The sequence below is a fragment of the Mauremys mutica genome, chromosome 2, assembly GCF_020497125.1.
Source record: "Mauremys mutica isolate MM-2020 ecotype Southern chromosome 2, ASM2049712v1, whole genome shotgun sequence".
Lineage (NCBI taxonomy): Eukaryota > Metazoa > Chordata > Testudines > Geoemydidae > Mauremys > Mauremys mutica.
The window spans coordinates 83521223-83545628 of NC_059073.1; the positions used below are offsets into that span (position 1 = coordinate 83521223).

General features: G+C 41.5%; 1 protein-coding gene across 1 annotated transcript in view; it reads right to left on the reverse strand.

Moving 5' to 3' along the window:
* The window catches only part of LAMA3 (laminin subunit alpha 3), a 178186-nt gene that overhangs the window by 126588 nt on the left and 27192 nt on the right, over nt 1–24406 (reverse strand). Inside the window, exons 3-10 of the mRNA XM_045004766.1 lie at nt 22973–23090; nt 22010–22128; nt 19943–20113; nt 16597–16694; nt 14029–14144; nt 6884–7002; nt 4657–4747; nt 4019–4150 (exon numbers count right to left, since the gene is read on the reverse strand). Of these exons, the coding sequence (XP_044860701.1) occupies nt 4019–4150; nt 4657–4747; nt 6884–7002; nt 14029–14144; nt 16597–16694; nt 19943–20113; nt 22010–22128; nt 22973–23090 (964 nt within the window). The remainder of the gene's footprint in view (nt 1–4018; nt 4151–4656; nt 4748–6883; nt 7003–14028; nt 14145–16596; nt 16695–19942; nt 20114–22009; nt 22129–22972; nt 23091–24406) is intronic.

Genomic DNA, 24406 nt, shown 5'->3' on the forward strand with positions numbered 1-24406 from the left:
AGTGACAGAGGATGTGGGAAAAGCTAATATACTCAATGGTTTTTTTGCCTCTGTCTTCACAAACAAAGCCAGCTCCCGGACTGCTGCACTGGACAGCACAGCATGGGGAGGAGGTGACCAACCCTCAGTGGAGTAAGAAGTGGTTCGGGACTATTTAGAAAAGCTGGATGAGCACAAATCCATGGAGCCAGATATGCTGCATCTGAAGGTGCTAAAGGAGTTGGCGGATGTGATTGCAGAGCCAGTGACCATTATCTCTGAAAACTCATGGCGATCGGGGGAGATCCCGGATGACTGGAAAAAGGCTAATGTAGTGCCCATCTTTAAAAAAGGGAAGAAGGAGGATCCGGGGAACTACAGGCCAGTCAGCCTTACCTCAGTCCCTGGAAAAATCAAAGAGCAGGTCCTCAAGAATCAATTTTGAAGCATTTAGAGGAGAGGAAAGTGATCAGGAACAGTCAACATGGATTCACCAAGGGCAAGTCATGCCTGAATAATCTAATTGCCTTCTATGAGGAGATAAGTGGGTCTGTGGATGAGGGGAAAGCAGTGGATGTGTTATTCCTTGACTTTAGCAAAGCTTTTGATATGGTTTCCCACAGTATTCTTGCCGGCAAGTTTAAAAAGTATGGGCTGGATGAATGGACTATAAGGTGGATAGAAAGCTGGCTAGATTATCAGGCTCAACGGGTAATGATCAATGGCTCCATGTCTAGTTGGCAGCCGGTATCAAGTGGAGTGCCCCAAAGGTCGGTCCTGGGGCCGGTTTTGTTGAATATCTTCATTAATGATGTGGAGGATGGCATGGACTGCACTCTCAGCAAGGTTGGAGATGACACTAAACTGGGAGGAGTGGTAGATACACTGGAGGGTAGGGATAGGATACAGAGGGACCTAGACAAATTAGAGGATTGGGCCAAAAGAAACCTGATGAGGTTCAACAAGGACAAGTGCAGAGTCCTGCACTTAGGATGGAAGAATCCCATGCACTGCTACAGGCTAGGGACTGAATGGCTAGGCAGCAGTTCTGCAGGAAAGGACCTAGAGGTTACAGTGGACGAGAAGCTGGATATGAGTCGACAACGTGCCCTGGTTGTCAAGAAGGCTAATGGCATTTTGGGCTGTATAAGTAGGGGCACTGCCAGCAGATCGAGGGATGTGATCATTCTCCTCTATTCGACATTGGTGAGGCCTCATCTGGAGTACTGTGTCCAGTTTTGGGCCCCATACTATAAGAAGGATGTGGAAAAATTGGTAAGAGTCCAGCAGAAGCCAACAAAAATAATTAGGGGGCTGGAACACATGACTTATGAGGAGAGGCTGAGGGAACTGAGAGTGTTTAGTCTGCAGAAGAGAAGAATGAGGGGGGATTTGATACCTGTTTTCAGCTACCTGAAAGGGGGCTCCAAAGAGGATGGATCTAGACTGTTCTCACTGGTATCAGATGACAGAACAAGGACTAATGGTCTCAAATTGCAGTGGGGGAGGTTTAGGTTGGATATTCGGAAAACCTTTTTCACTAGGAGAGTGGTGAAGCACTGGAATAGGTTACCAAGGGAGGTGGTGGAATCTCCTTCCTTAGAGGTTTTTAAGGTCAGGCTTGACAAAGCCTTGGCTGGGATGATTTAGTTGGGAATTGGTCCTGCTTTGAGCAGGGGATTGGACTAGATGACTTCCTGAGGTCCCTTCCAACCCTGATATTCTATGATTCTATGACTTCAGTGAGCTTTGGATTAGGCTCCATCTGAGCCAGGGCCAGCTCCGGGGTTTTTGCTGCCCCAAGCAGCACCAAAAAAAAAAAAAGCCGCGATCGTGAATTCAGAATTCGGCGGCTGGCCCTTTGCTCCAAGAGGGAGTGAGAGACCCGCCACCGAAGAGCCGGACGTGCCACCCCTCTCCGTTGGCTGGCCCAAGCACCTGCTTGCTGGGCTGGTGCCTGGAGCCGGCCCTGATCTGAGCAGCTCTCTGACAGGGTGTATTTGGCCCTTGTGGTTCCTTGCTGGAGGCCCTTCAGTCCTACTACTCCCTGCCCCAAGAAGCAGCAAGTTGAGAGGAAAAGAGCAGTGAAGGCGGGTCCTCCAAGCTTGCCTAGAGAGGACTCTCTGGAGCAGCCATTTTGGAAACCACAGAGACCAGGTCCTCCATGGGCTAGAAGGACTAGCAACATCCAATCATGTCCTGCTGGCCCAGATAAACGGAGCAGCCAGGCCTTAGCAGTTCAGTTGGGACCAGAGGAATGAAGAAGGGTGCTCCTCTCTGGCCAAAGAAGCCTGACAATCAGACAGCATTTACAGCTGGGATTCAGAGGGAGAAGGACCTGAGGACACTGGCCTGGTGATCAAAGGGCCTGGTAGGAAGAGGCCTAGGGAAATAGCAGGGCAGGGTTGAAGTTGAGCAGTGCATAGCTGCTGTGTGTAGAGTCCCTGGGTTGAAACCTAGAGTAGCAGGCGGGCCTGAGTTCCCCCACCAGTTACTGGTAAAGTGGTGTATATGTCAAGTAGGGGACAGGGCTTATTTGGAAACCTGAACAAAAGGCTGAATTTAAAGGGCTCGGAGCCACTGCTGAAGACCCCACCAAGTGCAAACAGACCATTTATTGGACTCATTAATACCCCAGAAGGGGTTCATTTGGACTTTGTTGGTCAGAGAGTCAAGCCACTGAACACCTACCAAGGTTGGCCAACAGCCTGCAGGGGGCACCAAGGGCAAGAAAAGGACTATGGTACCCCACCCAGCCACTTGGCGATGCCCCAGAGATGAGCGCCCCTTAAATCAGGACACATGACCCTACAAAGTGAGCTTTGGATAATCTAAGTTGCATTGTATTGGGAAGATATACTGTGTTGCAGAAATTGGCCTCCATCAGCATTCAATTTCTGACATTTCTCTTTCTACTGTATTGTGCATATAGATCCAATCTTACAACATAACCTGGAATATCACAGTGGTGAACCACGGCCAAAGTCGCTGATCCAGGGCAATATGTAATCACCCACCAGAAACACAATTCTCCTTTGGGCTAGAAACATTTCTAGTGGATCAACTTTTTTGGAATCCACTCCTAGTAACATTGCTTTTATGCAGTAAACACAATTCTGGTGCTGTTACATTTTTCTGGATTATATTTAATTTGTTCTTGAGAGAGGCTTTTGAGGTACACTGCTCTTCTTTATTTCAACATTCATCACTCCATTTTAAAGTAACAGCCTATTTTTTATAAAACCATAGATCTAGACACAGTTTAGCTGCAATTTTGAATAGGGGCAAATTCTACATACTCAGATACTTCCATGCCACATCATTTTTAATTAATGTATTTATTTTATTTTCATTATACACACAACCTTGCTCCAATCACCTTCTGACAATTCTTAAATATCAGCAAAAACCTAGCAGGAAAAGATATATTCAAGATCTTCACAATTTCCCACTAGAGCCTTCCCAATGTGCAGGCCCTGCAACATCCCTAGAAAGTTAACAAACTAAGGCTATTTTGGTCCGTGGGGGGTAAGTTTTAAAATTATGGGGTCCTCAAGGAGAATGCCTGGCAAGTTGCTCCCTTTCTCTTACAAGAGTCATGTTCTACTTCAGGTACAAATTCAAGTGAGTTAAAATCCCCATTTTATAGCTAGAGAAACTCAACCACCGTTAAATGACTTCCTCAAGACCTTGCAATTTCTCCATGGCAGAGCCAGTATCATGAGTTCCTGGCTTCAAGACTTGGGCTCTATCCACTTCGAAAGTATCTTAAATGAATGTCAAAATCTGGGAATGTAGCTAAATCTCTGATTTCTAGCTTAACTTCTGTTCTTATCCGTTGTGTACAACAGGGATAATAATACTTACTTGTCTCACCTGAGTATTGTGATAATTTATTAAAGTCTGTGAATATTTGAGAATATGAAATGATGACTGTTTTATACACATGCAGTGTAATGTATAATGACTTATAACATAGATGCCTATTAAAATTAGTAGAAGCCTGTGAAACAGAGATACGTCTCTCTTCAATACTTACGGACACAGAATGGGAAACTATAGTATCCTTCAGCACATTGTTCACAGTTTTCGCCGTGGAAATTCACCTTACAATGACAGCGACCAGATCCTTCCTCACAACCATCTGAATGCTCTGGATTACAACTGCAAGCTAAATAAATAACAACAGTTAAATGCATTCTGCAAATTAATTGATTTGTTGCTTTGGCAAAGAAACATAACATTGTAACTATAGAAGTTTCAATTGTACTTGTAAATGCATCATTATTTAAATAATGCTACAAATTAACAATTACATATTACTTCACATCTTCAATGTGCTGAATAAATTAATTAACCCTGGGAGATAGGTAAGTATTATTATTTACAAATCCCTTAACTCAGAGCTGTATTTTTCTGCATATCTTCCTATCATCACCTCCAGACAACATTGGTATTTGCATGCCACTGCCTCTCCTCCACCAGTGCAGAAACCTTCCCATGCCTTTGTCTTTGAACTACTGCAACTGCCTCATAGTAGGAATCTAAGTCTCACTAAAAGTCAATGGGACTGAATCACTTAGGCACTTCAGAAAATTTTATCCCATAAGACACAGTCCTTGCCCTGATTGACAGGAAATACCACTGTGAGATATAACCAAACAGAGAAAGACTTACGTATACAGCCACCAGCAGCTCCCACTGGAATGCCATAAGGACGATAGTACCCCTTTGCACATTGTTCACAGTTAATTCCAGCTGTGTTATGCTATGCAGAATAAAGTAAGAGAAAAATATAAGATGTGAAAGAAAAACAAGCGGAAGGATACATAAGCAAATACAGGACTGAAAGATGGTAATTTAGGTTCTTCTTATATACAGTCAGGCTCAGTATGGGAAAAATCCAGCAAGACTGCAATAAAAAGTGCATTTTATTCTTGTTCTTTACCTGTCTGATCTTTGCATGACATTATGAATCAGAGTAATTTCACATAAACACATGGAATTTTTAACAATTAGTTAATTTTAAACATTGCACAAAATCCCTAAATCAACATTCTGTTAATTTAAATCAGCGAAAAAGCACTGTCTTTTTTTATAATATTATCAGATATTTCTTTAACTTTCTTTTCATTTTGCCTTTTTATCATTACATACATACATATATAGTTTGACTGCAAACAGCATCATGCTGTTTCCATATTGAAAGGTACATCTTTGTGACTAAATTACTCTCAAACTAAGGTTAGAAACTTCAAATGAATGCAAAACTATCAGTCTAGAAATAAAATTAAAAGCACAAAATAAAGTTTCTGTAAGTAGAGGAGACAGCCTTTTAAACATCTTAATGTGTCTTACACTCACAGAAAACATAGTGTTCATTCATTTGAATTACAACAAATTTCTTGTGTCATAGATTAAAGTCCTTAGTTGACTTCAGGGTATCTCTGTCTCTTCTCCCTTTTAAGGCAATATAGGGGTTTATGTAAGGGAGAACATGGAAAGCACAGTTCTCTCTCGTTAGCTAAATCTCTTTAACAGCAATATATTGTCTGACACAGATATATAGTACAGAATATATGGAGCACTGTTGTCAGACTTTAAAGAAACAGAATCTAGTATATGTGTCATGCATCAGGTTCTATTAGTTCTTCATTCAGGCATGTACTTTTTTCCATGACACAAATGGAAAAAGTAAAGTAAAATCCATGTGCCTTATCATCTATGAAGAAAATGTTATAATTAGATTTCATGGTTAATTCATTTAATGCAATTTAATTTCCACAAAATCAAATCACAGACAATTATCAGTTGCAGGCTTCATGGATTTAGGTCAGGTTTGCTCTTTTATATACTGAGAGCAATTTAGGAAACATGATCTTTCACAAATAAAGAGCTAACAGGAAGCACCAATATGACAAATCTTACAGCATTGGTTGAACAAAGCCCTACATAGAAACGTTAAGTGGAAGACAAAGATCTCTTCTTCCTCTCTTTAATAAAAAGAACTTTTATTTACTTCTGACTGCCTTTTGGGCAGTAGCGGATTTTATTTTAGCAATAAGATGGAAAAAATACTCGAACTATAGTTGCACTGCACATTTCCTTTCCTTGTTCCTTAATTTTTGACAGCACAACTAAACTTTTTACTTGCACAGCATGCATCATTTTCTTGACTCTGTGTCAATGTTATTCTTAAATTGTGGGACTGTATTTTGGTTCAAGCAGGTGTGATTTATAAATTAATAAACAAGTTCCAATGGTTTGAATGAGGAAAACAACAGTGAGATTAGAGAGGGAACAGGCCTTGGTTGGAAGCAGGGGTTATTATCTATCCATCTATCTTAGGGTTTTTTACCACTGTTCATCACTATAATATCTGAGCGCCTTCCGCATAAAATAGATTAGCAATAGCAAAGTCTCTAGTGGACTTCATGGTGTCTGTCTCTAGCCCTTTTAAAAAGAATGCAGGCATTATTGTAACGGGAACCGGAGGAGACCCAGCTTCCCCTTTTCAACTACAGCAGAGGGAGAGCTCTCTCCCTCTCCTCTTGCTTGCTTGGAGAAGCACTGCTCCCCACAACTCCCTCTCCTCCTTGGCTGGTGCAGTGAGAGATCTGCTCTTCATCCACTCTGCTGTAACCACTGAAGTAGGGAACTGCAGTAGTGGGTTCTCTTTAAAAGTGCGATAGTTGTAGTTAGGTGATCCCTTTTCAGGCCTCATAGAACATGAATTACCTTCAATGATTTTTCTTTTTGGCTGGAGCATGAGCGATTATGTCATTGTAATGGTACTATTCAAAATGGCCATCTCAAAAGTGTCAGCCTGAGAAAAGTAAGTCTTCTATGCACACTTTCCAAGTCCCATTAATGTATAACCTATGAGATAAAAGCACTTTATTACCTGGCAATTAATGCAGACCCCTCCACCTTCATACCACCCATGGACATTTAAGCTTCCTTTGCGTCGATCAACATCAGGATCATAGTAGCAATCAGTAGCATGTCCATGACAGTTGCAGGCTGAGGAAGAAATATTACAAGTCAGCTTTCATTATTAGGCTGTAATTCAGTAACCTATTATAAACAAAAAAGGATGCTCACATTTTTTTAAATCAGCCAAGAGCCTTTCAAACTAGAGCCAACTTGAGATCATCTCTAGACATAAGACAGCATGTGCTACCAGGCTTGCCAGAGATAGAGAGGCTGTGCCCCTCTCTCTCTCAATAAAAAGGTTAACTACCTTTCCGTAACTGTTCTTCAAGACGTGTTGCACATGTCCATTCCACTGTAGGTGTCTGTGTGTACCTTGTACACGGTTGTCAGAGATTTTTCCTTTAGCAGTACCTTTGGGGGCAGCGTGAGCGCCCTCTGGTGCCCCTGCTACTACACACAGATACAAAGGGCAGCACTGCCTGACCCTCCTCCATTTCTTCCTACTAGAAAGACTCTGTTAGAGAGGGGAAAGAGGCAGGTCATGGAAAGGACATGTGCAACACATCTTGGAGAACAACAGTTTGGAAAGGTAGGTAATCGTTTTTTCTTCTTTGAGTGTCTGCACATTTCCATTCCACTACAGATGACTCACAAGCAGTTTGAACTAGTGGTGGGCTCAGAGTCTGCTTGAACAAGGACTGAAGGACTACTCCTCTGAATCTTGCATCTTCTCTGGATTGATGAGAGATAGCATTTGAGAGGCAAACATATGGAACAATGACCAAGTTGCCACCCTACAAATATCCAGAATGGGAAGCCTAGCCAGAAAAGCCACAGAAGCTGCCTGCAACTGCATCAAATGAGCCATCACCTTTTTCAGAGGTGCAACATCAGCCAATCGGTAGCATAAACAAATACAGCCAGAAATCCAGGCAGAGATCCTCTGGGTGCAGACTGGGTGGCCCTTTACTTGGTCTGAAATCATGCCAAAGAGTTCAGAGGAAGACCTGAATGCTCTACTCCGCTCCAGGTAAAAAGCCAAAGCTCTATTAACATCCAGTGTATAGAGCTTTTCCTCCTCTTTGCTTGAATGGGGCTTTGGAAAGAATGTTGGTAAATAAATTGCTTGATTCATGTGAAATTCAGAAACCACTTTAGACAAGAATTTAGGGTGAGGCCAAAAGAAAACCTTGTCCCTAAAGAAAATTGTATAGGGGGGCTCTGATACCAAAGCTTGCAGTTCACCTACTCTCCTGGCTGATGTTATAGCAACAAGGAAAATTACTTTCATTGACAAGCGAAACAGAGAACAAGTTGCTAGTGGCTCAAAGTGGGGACCCATCAACTTTGTTGGCACCAAATATACATTCCACTGTGGACTAGACTATGAACCCAAGAGTACAATCTAAACAAATCCTTTAGAAAACTGATGGACAGGGGGTTTGAACAAACTGAACAATTATCCACAAGCATGTAGAACTTCAGGATATTATCCCACGGGTTGCAATCACATTGACCCAGCAGAGCTTGCTGGTTCACAATCCTGAGCTGTAAACCTTCTGTGGAATAAAGTTTCCTGTCAAACAGACCTAGGGTTTTTGCTTCCTTTCTCTTCAGAGTAGAGGCCCGATGTCCTTGCCTCTTCGTTTTGTTAGCGGCTGTGACCACCAGGGAGCCTGGAAGCAGGTGGCTGTAAAGTGTTCAAATTACTGTGATGGGATATAATATCTCTTCTCCACTCTTTTGGTGGGGGGGAGGGCAGAAAAGAAGGAGTCTGCCATAAAATCTTGACGGGCTCCAGGATAGCCTCATTAATAGGGAGAAGAGGGTCCTGCAGACACTAAAATGTCCACAAGCCTGTGTGATCTTGTACCTCTTTCTGGCTGGATATCCAGAGCTGCAGCCACCTTCCTCAACAAGTCTTGATGCGCTCTAAAATCATCAGGAGAGGGAGAGGCAGATTCAGCCACTACAGCCTCATCGGGTGACAAAGAAGGAGAAGCTAAATGTTGCTGAGGAGGTCCCTCCTCCAATTCGTCCACAGTGGAGTCCTGGGCACACAGGCTCTGCCTGCATGGTACCAATCCTAATTCCAGGGGAAGGAAAATGGAGTCCTGCCTGCAGATGCTCCCGAGCAGTGCCAAGCTGATGTAAAAGTGTGGGAAGGGAGCAGAGAGTTTCTGAAACATGGAGGCAAGTCTCAAGGGGTTCAGAAGGGCCATTGGTACAGAGGTGGGGCCCAGCCCCGTGTAGACCACTGGGTCTTAGAATGCTGAAACTGTGGATGGTACCACAACAGGCAGGCACCCCACTGGGGCTGCCGGGCAACCTCAGGTGGGGAGAGAGGTTCCAAGACTGGAGAAGGGGTATTGGAGAAATCATCGCTGGCTTGCCTAGACACAGTCCTCCACAGGGGTATCAAAAGTATAGAAATGGTCAGTACCAAGCAGTGCCCTGGAGCTGAAGCCAGGACTACAGGAGTGTGCAGTTCCAAAAATGGTGCTGTGCAAGGCTTTTGAATCGTGAGAGAAGCCAGTACTGACAGATTATGCAACTTGTCAATGACACCAGAGAGGGCTCCTGAGCCTGCAGTACCAAGAGGTGCACTGATCCTTCAAGAATTGGTCTCAACAGACCCTTCCTGCGTTCCAGAGTCAGCAATACCTCCTCATTCACAGACTGCTCCTGGAGTTGTGACTTTTTTGAGCACCCCTCCGAGTCCTTGCGAACACTCAGCAACTTCCTCTCTGAGGGTCCTGGTACCGAGTCCCTAGGAGACTTATGCAGTGTCTCCCTAAGCACCGGGGATGCAGATCTGCCTGAGGACTCTGCCAGAACAGGAGGAGCACTCCTAACAGACTCAGACGTGCTTGCTACCTGTTTGGAGCAGAAGAATTCCAGCGGTGGATGAAATGCAGACTCCAAAAGCAGGTACTTGAGTCTGGCAGCCCTGTCCTTTTTTGAATGGGGTTCGAGCCTTCTACGGATGTGACACGTGTCACTTACATGCACCTCACCCAGACACTTGAGGCAGCTTGGGAGTGGGTCACTTAATGGCGTAGATCTGACTACATGAACAACAGGCCTTGAATCCAGGAGAACGGGGCATCAGTTTGGTACCAATCCCAGTACCCAATCTGGCACCCAGTAATTCTATAAGACGGTATTCTAAACGTAACCCTATAAGTAACTATTTACAGATATACTATATACAAGACTAAAAACTAATGTTCCAACTACTAGTTACACTAAGGAAGGGAAGATATGAACAAAGATCATAGCTTCAGCAACAACCGTCACTGGTGGTAGGAAGGAACTGAGGGCGGTCAGGGGCAGCATGGCCCTTTATACTTGTGTGCAGTGGCACAAGGCACCAGAGGGCGCTCGTGCTGCCCCAATGGGTACTGCTAAGGGAAAAGTCTTCAACACCTGTGCATAAGGTATGCACGTACACCTATAGTGAAATGGACACGTGTAGTTACTCAACGAAGAACTATATATTTGAGGCTAAAATAAGCTATAGGGATGTTTCCTGACCAGATCACCTAATCTGGGTGGGGTATTTTTCAAAATAAAAAATAGCCAAATATTATTCTATTTTTTAAAATTTACAAATATATTCACATCTGGGCTGACACTTGTGGGCTAAATCTTCAGTCAGAAGAACAATTGTTTATGTATAATAACAAGGCTTACATGGAGGAACTCACATAGCCCTAATTGCAGCAATGCCAGCAAACACAACTAGTCTATTACCAGAGAACTATTCACTGCACAGATATGTTTAAATCAAAAAGTCTGTCACATTTTCTAGCATTATGGATTTGATCCTGCTCCCATCCGTGGCAAAACTCCAAATGACTTAAAGTAGTAGGCTCTAGGTGATCATGTACCAAAAGACCCAATTACTTCATCAAGGATTAGGGGTAGAGCAACTGTGGTAAGTAACTCAGTTTCCTAGTTTATATGGGTTTAGAATCTCAGATATGATGTGTTTTTATTCTGTATGGTTGGTAAGGTTTTTTAATTTATATTTATTTATTGTGCCAAATGAAGGTAATGAAGTTGTACTCACACTAGTTCTGAATCTTGTCCAACTCTAGAAATTGTGTCCTAACTTTTGACCCCTTCCTGACTGAAGTAATTTTCCATGCAGTGAACAGCATAAGATCAAAGAACACCTCTCAAGGCCCACTAGACTAGACTACATATTCTGTCATCATACGCAACATAAACATTTGCCCAACGGATAGCTCCCTGACCTAGGAGTATTGTTCACACACTGGAAAAAAAATATGAGGTACGTCAGGTGATGTGCTGTAGCCTTTTGTGAATATCAGCCTCTTTGTAGTCTGAAAAATATTACAGGTCCATTTATATGAAGCTGGTAGGTCTAAATCCAGCAACAGCCTTTGTTACTTTGTCATAGCCTTTTGCTAAAAGTAGTCTAAGTCCCCTAAAGTTCTTGCCTTGGTTGAAAAGTAAGGGTTAATCTGAAAATAGCTCAACACTTTGAACAGTTTCTGCAAATATGTATTGGGTAAAGGGTGGTGGATGGATAGAATTCCTAATCTAATTCTTTTGTCTTGCCGTTACCCCAGTGCAAACTAATGAACAGCACCTCCCAATCTGTCCATCCGGCACAATATCAGCCTATCGTAATCTCTTCTCTTCATTCCATCAAATCATCTATAAGCTTGTGCTCTCCTTTCTCCAGTTTCCAGACATCCAGAGTTGTAACATAATTCAGAGTAGTGACTAACCAGAATAGCAAACAGATGCAACAAACCAAAGTCTAGCCTGTGCCTTTGTCTTACTCGAGCTCCTTACTCTCACCTTTACTTAGCCTACCGGCAGTGCTTAATTTGTAATGAAAAAGATGCTGGGGCTCAAGCAAGTTTTTTATATTCATAACTGATGCAGCAAGCCCAGAGGCTATGAACTGCCAAGCCTAGAGGTGCAGGGCTCAGTCTTGGCAAGTCCTGGCACAAATTAAGTACTGCCTACTTGGATCTCTTCATCTTTTTCACTGAAGAGGAAGACAGGAAAAACTTCTCCAATTTGAATAACTCAAGAAGATGGAGAAGATATTGGCTTCCTCCTTTTCCACTCTCATTTGAATATTAAGGAATCAGTGACCTGCTTAAATAAGAGCCAAAGAGCCTTTGTAGCTCATTTTCCAGTCCATACATGAAGTTCTTCAAGAAAACTAGACAAGATTCAGAGGGAAATCGCCAGGCCAAAATCTGCCAAAATGGCTGGGCTACCTTTGGCTCTCCTGCTCTTAGAAAAACCAGGAAGGGAAAGGAAAGTGTCAAAAAAAACCCTCAAAGTCATTAATGGCCAAAGGCTACTGGCATCCTGAGCCATCTACTATGTCTCTTACTATAAGGTCAAGTTACCTGCTTTGATCAAAGTAATGACACTTTTACCAGCAGGTAGGTAAATACCCTTCAGACATCACAATACAATTTCTTGAAGCTTTGACTATTTGCTGAAAAGTACAATATTGTGGACGTATACAAAACTTTTCAGGTTTGGCAGGTCTCCCAGTCTCTCAGGGACCCACTGATTTTTCAGTAGGAGAGTCAAGAATTTCTACACGGGATACAGAGATTTTGTGAAGACTTGCAAGGTTGCTCTAATCCCCTGACCCACAGGCTGTAAATGAAGGGTGTCTGCAGCTGGTGAGTACTATCCTCAGTGAATAACTTAAAACACACACACACTTTCAGGCTCAAAGGATCCCTTTTTCAGGTAGCAGTAGATGTTAAACATTTTTGGCTCAGAACCTTATGAATTATAATTTAAACATTGACCAAGTCACAACATGCCTAGTTTCTATCTACTGCTTCTACTTTTTTTTTGTCTGTTATTTTTACTATCACAATTTTGGCGGATCACCTCTGAACTTTGATTAAAATAAAACTCCTTTTTATTCCTCACTTCTTCAATAATATAAATATACATCTACTTGACACTCTAACAGGGTTACAACTTGAAGTCACAACATCTGCCTTTTGGCCTGCCAAGACAATATGGGAGAAGAGAATCCTGTATGTGTTCAAAAGAGGGGAAGACACAAAGACAGCAAATGCTATAATCACCATAGCTACAGTTTTCATGCCATGTGATTACACAGAGTCTACGGCAGGCAGAACAGCCTCTTCAAGACCCAGAAAAGGGCCCTAGTGGTCATGGTTCCCCATGTCCCAGTTTTCTTAACAAAAGAATGAAATGTTTGTCTGAAATGCGGGAAGCTTGACTGCAAAGGAGCTCCCCCATAGGAGCTCAAGGAAAAGAAGACAGAATATCTGCATCCATTTACCAGAGGCATATGTCAAGAGACCAGATTACTAGAAAGAGTGACTGGTGTTGCTCCAAAGAGAACAACTCTTCACTCCCATCTATGTAGTTTTGTTTTGAGTGAGCAGATTGAAGATCCAGGAATCTTTTGAAGAGACTAGACTGTGTGTTGGCACTCTTAATATAAGAAAGCACACCTCTTCCCCAAAAGATGGTTTTCCTTATAAAGTACCTGGTTTACTAGAAGGATTTTTCAACTGGGCTATGTCACAAAGCCATGTACAGTAAATAACTCTGATTCGCCTTCCAACTCAATATATTGTTTCCTCATTAAATATAAAAGTAGCAAGGATCTAAATGCACTGTTATGAATATTTCAGTGTTCTACTAAATGAACTTGGGTGCATCAAAATTAGGTTTATAGTATCAGGCAAGGTAGTTCTATGGAAGTTTCCTTCTCCTCTAACCACCCCCATATCACCAGTGCTCAAAATCTAGGGGTCGGATTCAGAGCCCGGGCTGGGCACAATTGAGATAAATGCTAACAAATATGAAAATGGATTCAGCCATATTCCTTCAGGGTGCATGATTCTGGGCAATCCAGCTGAAGGGTGTGTTTAAAAGAATGGGAAGGTTTTGAGGCAGTGCCAGGCACCTGCAATCTCTGATCTGCTGGGGGCTTTGCAGCCAGCCAACGCAGCTCTGCTATTTTGCATGAACATGTATGTGCTGGAGGTACCTCCCATTTGTATATCAAAATCTGAATGAATTGTCACCTTTTAACTAGCATCTTTTCATGCTACTCACATTCACACTCATTTGCGTTGTTGGCAGTTGCAGGTTGCCATTGTTTCTGATTATATCCAGGGCAGCAGTGATCACAGGTTTCCCCACAAGTGTTATGCTGACATTCACACTGAAACCTGGATATTGAAAAAATTCTCATTTAATTGAAATAGGATTTAAAACTATATATATTTTTCTTATTTTACTACAACCCAAAATTTACTTCTAACATGAAAATGGCAAGACCAAGTGTAAAGAGGTCAACACAAAACACTAAACCAGGGGTCGGCAACCTTTGGCACGCAGCTTACCAGGGTAAGCACCCTGGTGGACCAGGTCGGTTTGTTTACCTGCCACATCTGCAGGTTCAGCCAATCACAGCTCCCACTGGCCAATGGGGGCGGCGGGAAGCGGCGCGGGCCAAGAGATGTGCTGGCTGCTGCTTCCCGCCACCCCCAATGGCCTGGGACAGTGAACCACAGCCAGTGGGAGCTGCAATGAGCCAACCCTGCAGACACGGCAGGTAAACAAACCAGCCCGGCCCACCAGGATGCTTACCCTGGCAAGCCGCATGCCAAAGGTTGCCGACCCCTGCACTAAATCCTTTCACAATCATCCTAGCATTCCTCACAATAGAGTATCTCACTCACACCATTTTGAGCTTTTTAGCACAAATGATTTATAGAGGTCATTTGTAATTGGATTAAATAAACACGGGCTTAAGAAACCTTATCCTGACCAGGTATTAAACGAGGATGATATGCCATAGTTGCAAATATATCTTATTTTAACTCTTGATCCAAGGCTCAAGCTTGCTGTACTACACTATATCAAAACGTTTGTTACCGTTACACTCCGGACTCAATTTTTCATTATGTTTCATTAAAAAAAAATTATTAGAGCTTTATAACATACTACGATGGGGTGACCTTCCCACACCAGCGCTGAGAGAGTTGAATTAGGCCAGGTGAGCCTAATCAGTCAATTAAACTGCAAAAAGGGGAAATGTAAGCTGTGTGGAGGGTGCTAATTAGAAGGAAGCTCACCTGTGAGGGAACAGATGGGGCTTCTATAACACCAGGAGGCTGGCATCAGAAGTGGCAGGGACGAAGCTGCAGTTTCTATCCCTGAGGTAAGGGAGAGGGACGGGGAGACAGAAACCCACAAGGAAGGTTTACCTAATAGGCCTAAGAAAGAGGGGTCTGGCTAGGAAGGTTGGTGAAGGAGAAGTTTAAAGAAGCATTTGAGGAAGTTGTCCAGGGAAGAGAGCAGTAGGGTTGCTGAAGACCCGGACCTTAACTGCTCACTATAGGGCCCTGGACTGGAACCCAGAGTAGAGGGCAGGCCTGGGTTCCTGGTACTGCTTGCAGCAGTGAACAGGGAGACTACTTGAGTCACTGTAGGAATAACATAGTCAGGGCTGCAAGTGTGAGGACTGCCTGATACTGCTTGAGCAGAGAGACTTTGAAAGACTCCCCTAGAAGGGGAAATCAGTATGACCTGGCTGGAGGGCCGAGTCATGAAGAAGCCGTACCACAGGAGAAGAGCTGCAACGATGGAAGAGAAGAAAAGGGGTGCTGAACTGGACAGAGCTAATCCCCAGAATTGCCAGAAGAGGGTGCCACCCAGCGGTGAGTACAGTGCCCCGTTCACATATCTAAGATCATAACATCATCTTGTTCATAAAAATAATGCAAACTAAGGACTATTAGAGCATCAGAAATAACCCAAAGTATAAAAATTAACAGTCATCCTCCAAAAGGAAAATTTTTGTATTTATTTTGACTTCATCCAAGTGCCTATCTAAGGGCTCAGTCCCGTAAGCACTCACTTCAAAGTCTGTGACAATAATGAAGGCACTTATGGAATACTTAATGGTATCTACACAAATATATATATTTGAATTGTTTTTTCCCTTGTTACAGAAGGTTGTGCATTTTCCTTGATATTACTATAGTCACCAATTCTAGTCAGAAAAGGTAACACATAAATGGCCAAGGGGATTAATAATAGAATCTAGTGCATTTACTTTCTTGTTGGGATTTTCAACATAATGACCAAAAGTCCTGATGTCTGACTCTGATCTCAGTTATTCTGCTGTAAAGCTGGAGTAACTCCACTGAGAAGCTAGCCCATTACAGAATCATAGAATCATAGGACTGGAAGGGACCTTGAGAGGTCATCCAGTCCGGTCCCCTGCCTCATGGCAGGATTAAGTATTGTATGTGGCTGTTTGATGGCTTATGTGAAATAAATTGGTGATCTTGCAGCAGGATCTCAGTATCCAAAAGAGGTGAGTTTAACACAGCAGTTCCCAAACTTTTTACTAAGGTGACCCAACAACTGAGGTCTAGCAAACCCTCATTTTAATTTTAAAAAGACTTAATGCACACTCTTTTATTGTTAAACTAAATAAACACAGAATACCTCTCAGCATATCTTCATATATGCCTTATTATGCTTTCGCTTTAAAAACATTATAAAGAAAACTATAAGACATCCTTATTTTATCATTAAAAATCGTAATTTGAAAATACCTGTGTATTGGTTTATAGTCTGTGAAATGAGCATGCTGCTCAGTTTACTTACTGGTACAGGTTTTCAGCACTTTTTGCATTACAGACTTCTGCATGACCATTGCAAACACATCGTCCACCAATACTGATGTCCTTTATGCTGTAGTAATACTGTAAAACAAATCAAGAGGTATGTGTACATCTTTCCTTTGTCTGTAGGATGGCAGCCACAGTAACATCAGAAAATCATTACTATCTCATTAAATTTTGCCTGTCAGATTATTAAACAAACATATCCATAAAGGACCAGATCCAGCTTTCCTGAAGTCAACAGCCAAACTCCTACTGACATCCATGTTGCAGGATCAGGCCCAGATTCATTAATCAAAGCCATTTCACACTCTAGGTCAGTGTTACCCACTGAACAGATACCGCACAGACAGTGGTATTTCACCGTTCCCCATGCTGTCCTTATAAAGTGTCTTGGCCAATTCTAGAAGCACAGCCCCTGGAAGTAATAGTTCAATCTCTATTCCTAATAAGTTGATGACCTCTCTACTATGTAACTGCCAGCAACGTTGCCAGTTGTGATGGTGAGCTAGGATCGTGCCAAGGGAACTCTAGGAACTGAACTGAGCCCACCTGCTTGCTTGCAATTATGACTGATGTGACCTAGATTTGAACTAGTGACCTAGAGTTGAAAAGCTTCATATCTCATCACCACTCCCTGCAGTCATCCAGGCAGGGGCAGATACCAATTTAGTTTTTTGGACTGACTCAGTGTAAATACCACTATTTATAGTAACTTCTGTGTTCATTTAAGAAACTTAAGAGCAGACTCTCCACTCTGCTCAGTGGCAAGGGAAGGCTGCAGGGAGCCTGTTGCAGCTCCCTGATCCTCAGCTGCCTGGCCCCAGTGCAAGTTAAAGAGGCAGCTCTACTTTATGCCAGGCACAGCTGAGCTATCTTCCACTGTGTCCTCTCCTCTAGCCCACCTCACCCTGAGATGTCCTCTCCCTCTCCCTTATGCCAAGGGAGGGGAGATGGCTGGCAGAGAGCTCCCTGCATAGGGGGACTCCTTCATTGGCTGGCTGCTTGCAGGCTACTTTGTGCCAAATAGGTGCAATAAACTGGCCTTAGTAGACCAGAGAATCCAGTCCATATTTTTATTTCCTGGACTAGTTCTATTTGGATGTACACATTCACATCTAATCACATCTAGGGTGGTTTATTTTTCTTCTTCACACACACACACATCCTCCCCGTGCTTTCAGTGTCTTGGTCAAAATTAAAAATGGTCCCTGACACTTTCTCTGGCAGTATCTCATTGTGTGTTAGCTCCATAATGATTACTTGTAACTCAATCTCTGGTTTCTTCTTACTTTGTGGCATTACACTGGATTAACAGTGTTATGCCCAAATTGTCAGAATTCAAATACCACATTGCTTGTGCTGCAGATAATTTCCAACCGTATGAAATGAATGCATAACTTGAGGAAGTATGGCAGTTGTTTGTACAGAGGGAAGGGGATGGGCTGGTTTGGCTTGGTTTATACAATAGATTTAGCACAATGGCTCTCTACTAGAATGCTGAACTACTGCTAGTTTTCAAGAGCATCTGATATGGAAAGTCTTGACACTCTTCTGGTCAGCAAGTTAATGAAACATGTTACCTTATATACCCCTCACCATCAGATTAGACTATTTGATTACATTAGGCTGAAGTTATGGTGTCTGGCAAGCAGCATAACAAGTACTCCATTTATTTTAGTCTTAAATAAAATCCTACAGCTGCACTTAAGTCTTACAATCTTACATACTGTATGTGCCAAGCAACTGGAATGGGTAAGATTTTGTTGTTGTTGTTGTTGAGGAGACCCATATGTATTTGTACAGTCCCTAGCCAAATGGCACTGACTGGAGCCTTTGGGTTCTATTGCAGTATAACTGATAGGTAAATAACCACACTGGATCAAGAAACTCTACAAATTCCAATGCATAGAGATTCTTATGGATTATTCCATCAGAGCGTCTGCCCCTCTCTTATTTCCCCACAGAATGGGCAGGGAACTTCTAATCTGTGGAATTTCCCAGGGGTACCCAGGGTTCAGACACACTTTGCTACCATCTTCTCTTAGTGTGAGGAAACCTTGTCTGTGCCTGCCATGGGTCAGCTCCCCAACTCCACCAGCCATGGGCAGTACAAACACTTCCCCCTAGACCTTGCAGGACTCCCTGTCACCCTACATGCTAGCAACTGGCACACCCCAACCCTCAATCCAAACATCTCCCTTGTCCACCGGACAGTCACAGTATTCACAGATTGGCTGCTTCCAAAGAAGCAGTACACCCCAGCTTACCAGTTTCACCTTGGATCACAGCTCTCCTAACACACAGCACTTAGATATGTTTATAGTGAAATTAAGTTCATTTAACAAAGAGATTCAAATAATAGCAAGCAGAAGTATTGGAAACAAATGGTTACATATGAAATAAAATCATATCATGCATTCTAGAGATTTGACTTAATTAACTAAATACACTCATGTCTTGTAGAATATTGCTCATCCAAAATCCTTGCAGCACTTTACAGCAAAGTTGGCTGTGACCCATCTTTTATGAGACATTTTGTTATCTATCTCTTAGGGGATAAAGGGAATAGGACCTTCTGATTATGTGAAAATTGAATCCTCCTGAAGAGCTGGAGTTGCTGGTCATGTGATGTAAGTGAGAAACTGCTATAGGCAAAGATATCACTTGCTAGAATTCAATTTCTGGCACTAAAAAGTGTTTTTCTTTTGTTTGAAAGCATACCCGTCTCTTTTTCTCTTCCTTAGTATCACATAAATCTCTCTTGGTTAATAAAATTATTCTTAGTTTTTAATATAAACCATCTCAGTGCTATTATATTAACAGCTGAACTAACAAGCAATTGTATATTCTCTTTGAAGACAGGGAACTTGGTTAATTTCTGTGAGTGTCCACTGAGAGCGACTAGGCACTGCAGAAAGATGTCGCTGGGGAACTCAGGAACTGGGGTTCACTGGATGTTACCTGCAAGGCAAGGTTTAGACTGACAGAGACTCAAGGGGTTTGCTGGCAAGGCCAACAGACTGGCATGGCAGGGAGCTGTCACACAGTTTAAGCTCCAGCAAAGCTCTTTTGCTAACGCAGAGAGGTAACACAGTAGATTACAGTTCTGGGTGCCCTGAGAGAGCACCACACTCCCCTCTACACAAACCACACAACTCTGATCTGTCCCCACTAGCTTCCCTCTGCAAGTGGAGCTGGAGGGGATCATCAGGACCATACCTTTTTTTGTTCTTGTTTTGCAAACTAAAGACATTTGTGTCATTCCATTCACTGTAATGGAATGAAGGGCAACTGTTGAACATCCATTTGTGAAAAAAGCTACTTACTCTGCGGGTTACAGTGGGGTCCCGTTGAGCTTTGGCTATCAAGTGTCCAAGAAGGGTATTGGTTCTGAGAAAACGCAAGCGGATGTTTGTTGCCTTGGTAAATTCCCTAAGTATGGGAGAGTGAGTGAAGTTTTTTGCTCCTGGACGACCATTTACCAAGGATACCACAATCTAATAAAAGAGCAAAGATCTTTTTGTCAAACAGTTAACATTAGCAGTGGGGAGTCATCCACAGGTTTCAATAACATAAGCATCCAAAAATTTGCAGATTGCTCGTTTCTAACCATGTCTAGTATTCATGGGAGTAAGGTTACAGACTCAGGCCTCTAAATTTCAGTGAGAAGTAACTCTTCTATTTAAAACAAAATGTAAATGCTTTAAGTATATAATATAAGTGTCTGTAAATGCTAATACAGGCCATTCTGCTCTGATTTAGCAGGACGCTCCAGCAATCACGGGTTCTATGAAAATTATTATGAAGATATTCACAGCAAAACCTGAATATTGAAAAAAATTCCCATTCACTTCAGGCACAATTTACTCGTGTTACACATCCATATAAGAATGGCTTCATGTGTCTTGAATGGATTACATCAGAAAGTACTGAAAAGATACATGCAATTTTACAGAAACCAATAACAATAAGTCAATCCTAATACATTACTAACAGCCAATGATGTTTTACCTAAGTAAGAACTTCAGGATATTGATCTTTTACCAACATGCATTCATTTTTGGGTTAAGGCACAAAAAATCCCGGAATAAATTTCAGTTAATAGCTACAGTGCCTGAGAGTATCTTCATGTACTTTTGAAAGTGAGTACATGATGTTACTTTAGAATTTCCCTCCATGCAAGAGCAGGTTTGTATAATAATTCAAAACAAATGCTTCAGTGCTCTTATTATGAAAAAGAAATTGATGCCAAGAGCCCAGCAATCATAAACAAACCCTAAATTAACAAATAAGAGTGTGTGGACAACTGAGCAAAAGCTATTTATTTGTTTATAACTGAACAGATTTCAGATACAGTTTATAGTAGCCACTTGGAAACATGTAAGTACATAAAATTGAATCACTGAAGTTTCCAATTACAACACAACTCCTTTAGAAAAAGTCATACACCATTTAATAGGGGATGATGCAACAGGATTCTAAAGAAATTAATCCAAAAATCCATAGAATTTAATAGAAAATGCTAATCTTTCTCTAAGTTTTTGGACCACTCTGCAGAAATGTTCATAGACCATTATCAATCAAAACTGGAACACTGGATCCAAACCCCCAGAACTTTCAAGAAGTTTGGATCTGGATAAAAGCTTCATCACAAGCCTCTCTTTGTAGTGGCATGTCACATAACATCCAATTCCAACAACCCTGAATAATGAGGAAGTTTGGATTTTGATCTGACACAGGCCTATCTCCAATAAAAGTTTATGTTGGAAAGAATGATAAATGCAACCACTAATAAACATTCGGATAAAGGGAACATAAATCATATTTCCTAGTGGTAAGAAGCATCTTGCTAAGCCAGAGCAGTATGTCCTGTGTTAGCTTTTACAGACACACTTATATTATACTATACATTTACAGCTTTTTTCTTTTTTTAAAATAGAGTTACTGCTCATTGAAATTTAGAGGTCTGATTCTGCAACCTTTACTTCCATCAGCAATTCTCACACAATTAGACCCATTGCAGTCATTGTGACTACTCAGAAAACAAAGCCAAAATTTTCATACCTGGATGCCCAAAGTAAGGCACCTAAATTATATTCATGAAGTTAAACAAATGGCCTAATTTCAGAGGTTCTGAGCACTCACTTCTCAATGGGAGTTGTGAATGTTCAGCACGTCTATAAATATTAGGACATTTTCTCAAATGCCTGAATATGGATTTACATACCTGATGGACTTACATGGGCACCTAAGTTTGAAAATTGGCTTAAAAGTTCAGGTTTTATTGAAATAGCAAATGTTTCATAACAACATACTAATAAGCAAACACTGTATAACACTGTTTATTTCCAACGTGAAAAATTAAATTTCCCAGTCTTCTGAAAAGCACTTACCTCACCATTTTCAAGAGGCACAATTCGAGAATACTCTGTAGTGCAAATAACATCATCATCCCTCCTAATATGAGCACTAACTTTTTTTCCAAAATGTTCCAAACAGTCTGCTTTAGAATCTAGTAAAGTAAGAAATCAATTTTTTTACATATTGAAACATGCATTATTGTGCTAACATAAATCCATAAAGAACTAGCCTCATGCTTTCTAATAGATTATCTCCCTGAATCAAATTACATCTCTGTATGAAAACAGAAATATTACTATAGAAAAATGAAAAATATTAAAAGCGAATGAACACATTCTTCTTCACTTTCTGTCCTAAACTGTTCTTAGTGTTTGGCAATGCACTGAAACAGCTTCCCCATATCACAACAAAAATGGCTGCATTGTAGGGTACTTGTACATGTATTCTAGTTTAGGTTTACAAAGAAGACTGGAATCCTGAGGGGGTGAAAGGCACTATTAAGACATGAACAAGATAAAAGGAAAAATCCCAAGGGCAGTTTTACATTTTTGCAAAACTATATCGGGTTTTAATGTGTTCTCTACCAGTTTAAATGAAAGTTGTCAGATTAAATCAGTATGCCTTGCTTTGAAAATTTACCTCATCAAAGACTTCTCTCAGTAGAGAGGACTACTATATAAAGCAGTTCCTTTTATGGCTCTTTGGAAGAAAAATTACTGGCAACAAAACCTGTTTGAGTGTATGTCTCTGGGCTAATTTAATCAAAAAGATTCTAAACTTTCAAACCATGTCATGTTCATTTTGCTGATGAATGCTAAGAATGGGGCTTTACTGAAGATAACTAGTTAACAGTTATGCCAGACCCCTTCCAAACACATCTCACGTTACCATACTTTATTCAGGGAAACCACTAGGTTGATTTTTGTTTCTAAATTCTACAAATGATTAAAGCCTCTCTCCTATAAAACTGCAGGGATGCAAGAATTAATACTCACGAGCAAAATATTGCCAAGGTGCATAGGTTCTTCCAAAGTCCACTGATCTTTCTAACACCCAGAGATCTGGGCGAGGAGAATTTGCAAACTTGATAAGGATGTAAGCAACATGGAAGAGCTGGTAACAAAATACATATATACATTAACATAAGTAATGCTGGAAGTAAACAGCAGACCTTGTTAAGTTGTGTAAAATCAAGTAAATAGAACTGACATTCATTAACAACTTGTCTTTGTAGAACAGCAAGAAAGTAAATTGTTTTCCAGTTCAGTGCTCACAAAAAGAACAGGGCAGATTCTCAGATGGTGAGTTCAGTGGAGCTAGACCACTTGGCACTATGGCCCAACACACTGAAAAATCTGCAGTGTGAGTATGCTAAATGCCATCTTTTCTGTATCAAAGTAGCTCAGTCTAGCATATGCTTAACTACATGGATATGTTAGAGTAACAGAATTCAACAGTGAAAGGCTGGAGATTCAATTAATCAATGAATAGAGCCACAAACTAATCACAGTGCCCCCATTCTCATTATCCCATTGCAATACTTGTGTCACTGACACTCAACATCATCATGATGCAGTCAAGCAAAATCACAATGAAATCCATAAAAAGCAATGTCAAAACAGCATCTCACATTTACTTTGTAGCTCTCTCTAGCTCCACTCGATGACGAAGGGACTGTCCAGCTCTCTCACTGCACTGACACATCTGTGTAATTTATGCCATGGTAAACCTTACAACTTGCAGAAGCAAGTCTTCCCACAGCCATGTGCGTATCAAGGAACACAGGGAGCAGTCATGTGAATGACATTCCACGTACTCTGAGACCAAAGACAGTTTGAAGAGCTCCTAATAGAGCCTAGTCTCCTCCCCAGACCTCAAGGCGCCTCCTGCATCTTTATAAACACATGTAGCGTGTTAGACCACAGAAGACTTTAAAAAAAATAATAAAAAAAATAAAAGCATTCTCCCAAACATTATAGCAAAAACAGATTTTACCAAAAAAAAAAAAACCTAACTGTAAGCACTTTGGAGGAAATGAAGCAATTCTTGGGAAAGCCAAATGACATGAAACTTCAATCAAGACTTTACAGTAGACAACTGACTAAATATGAGGTGCATCCTGGAAATGTCTTCATTTATTCCAAAGGTTAAATTAAAATACAAAGTACTTCATACTATGGACATGATATTTGTCAGTAAAAAAATACAAACAGAAGATTAAGGCCTGAGACATCTTTTAAAGGAAAACACCATTTAAATGCTACTATCAAGAAGACTGTTCATATCTTTCCACACTATTTTAAGGAAAACTCCACTGTCACATACGTAAATGAAGCTTTGCAACCAACTTTGCAAACAAGTGCACGACCAAGTGCTCTCTACACTAGTGCAGAGTGAGCAAGTGGCAGGTGTAAAATGCTACCAAGCCA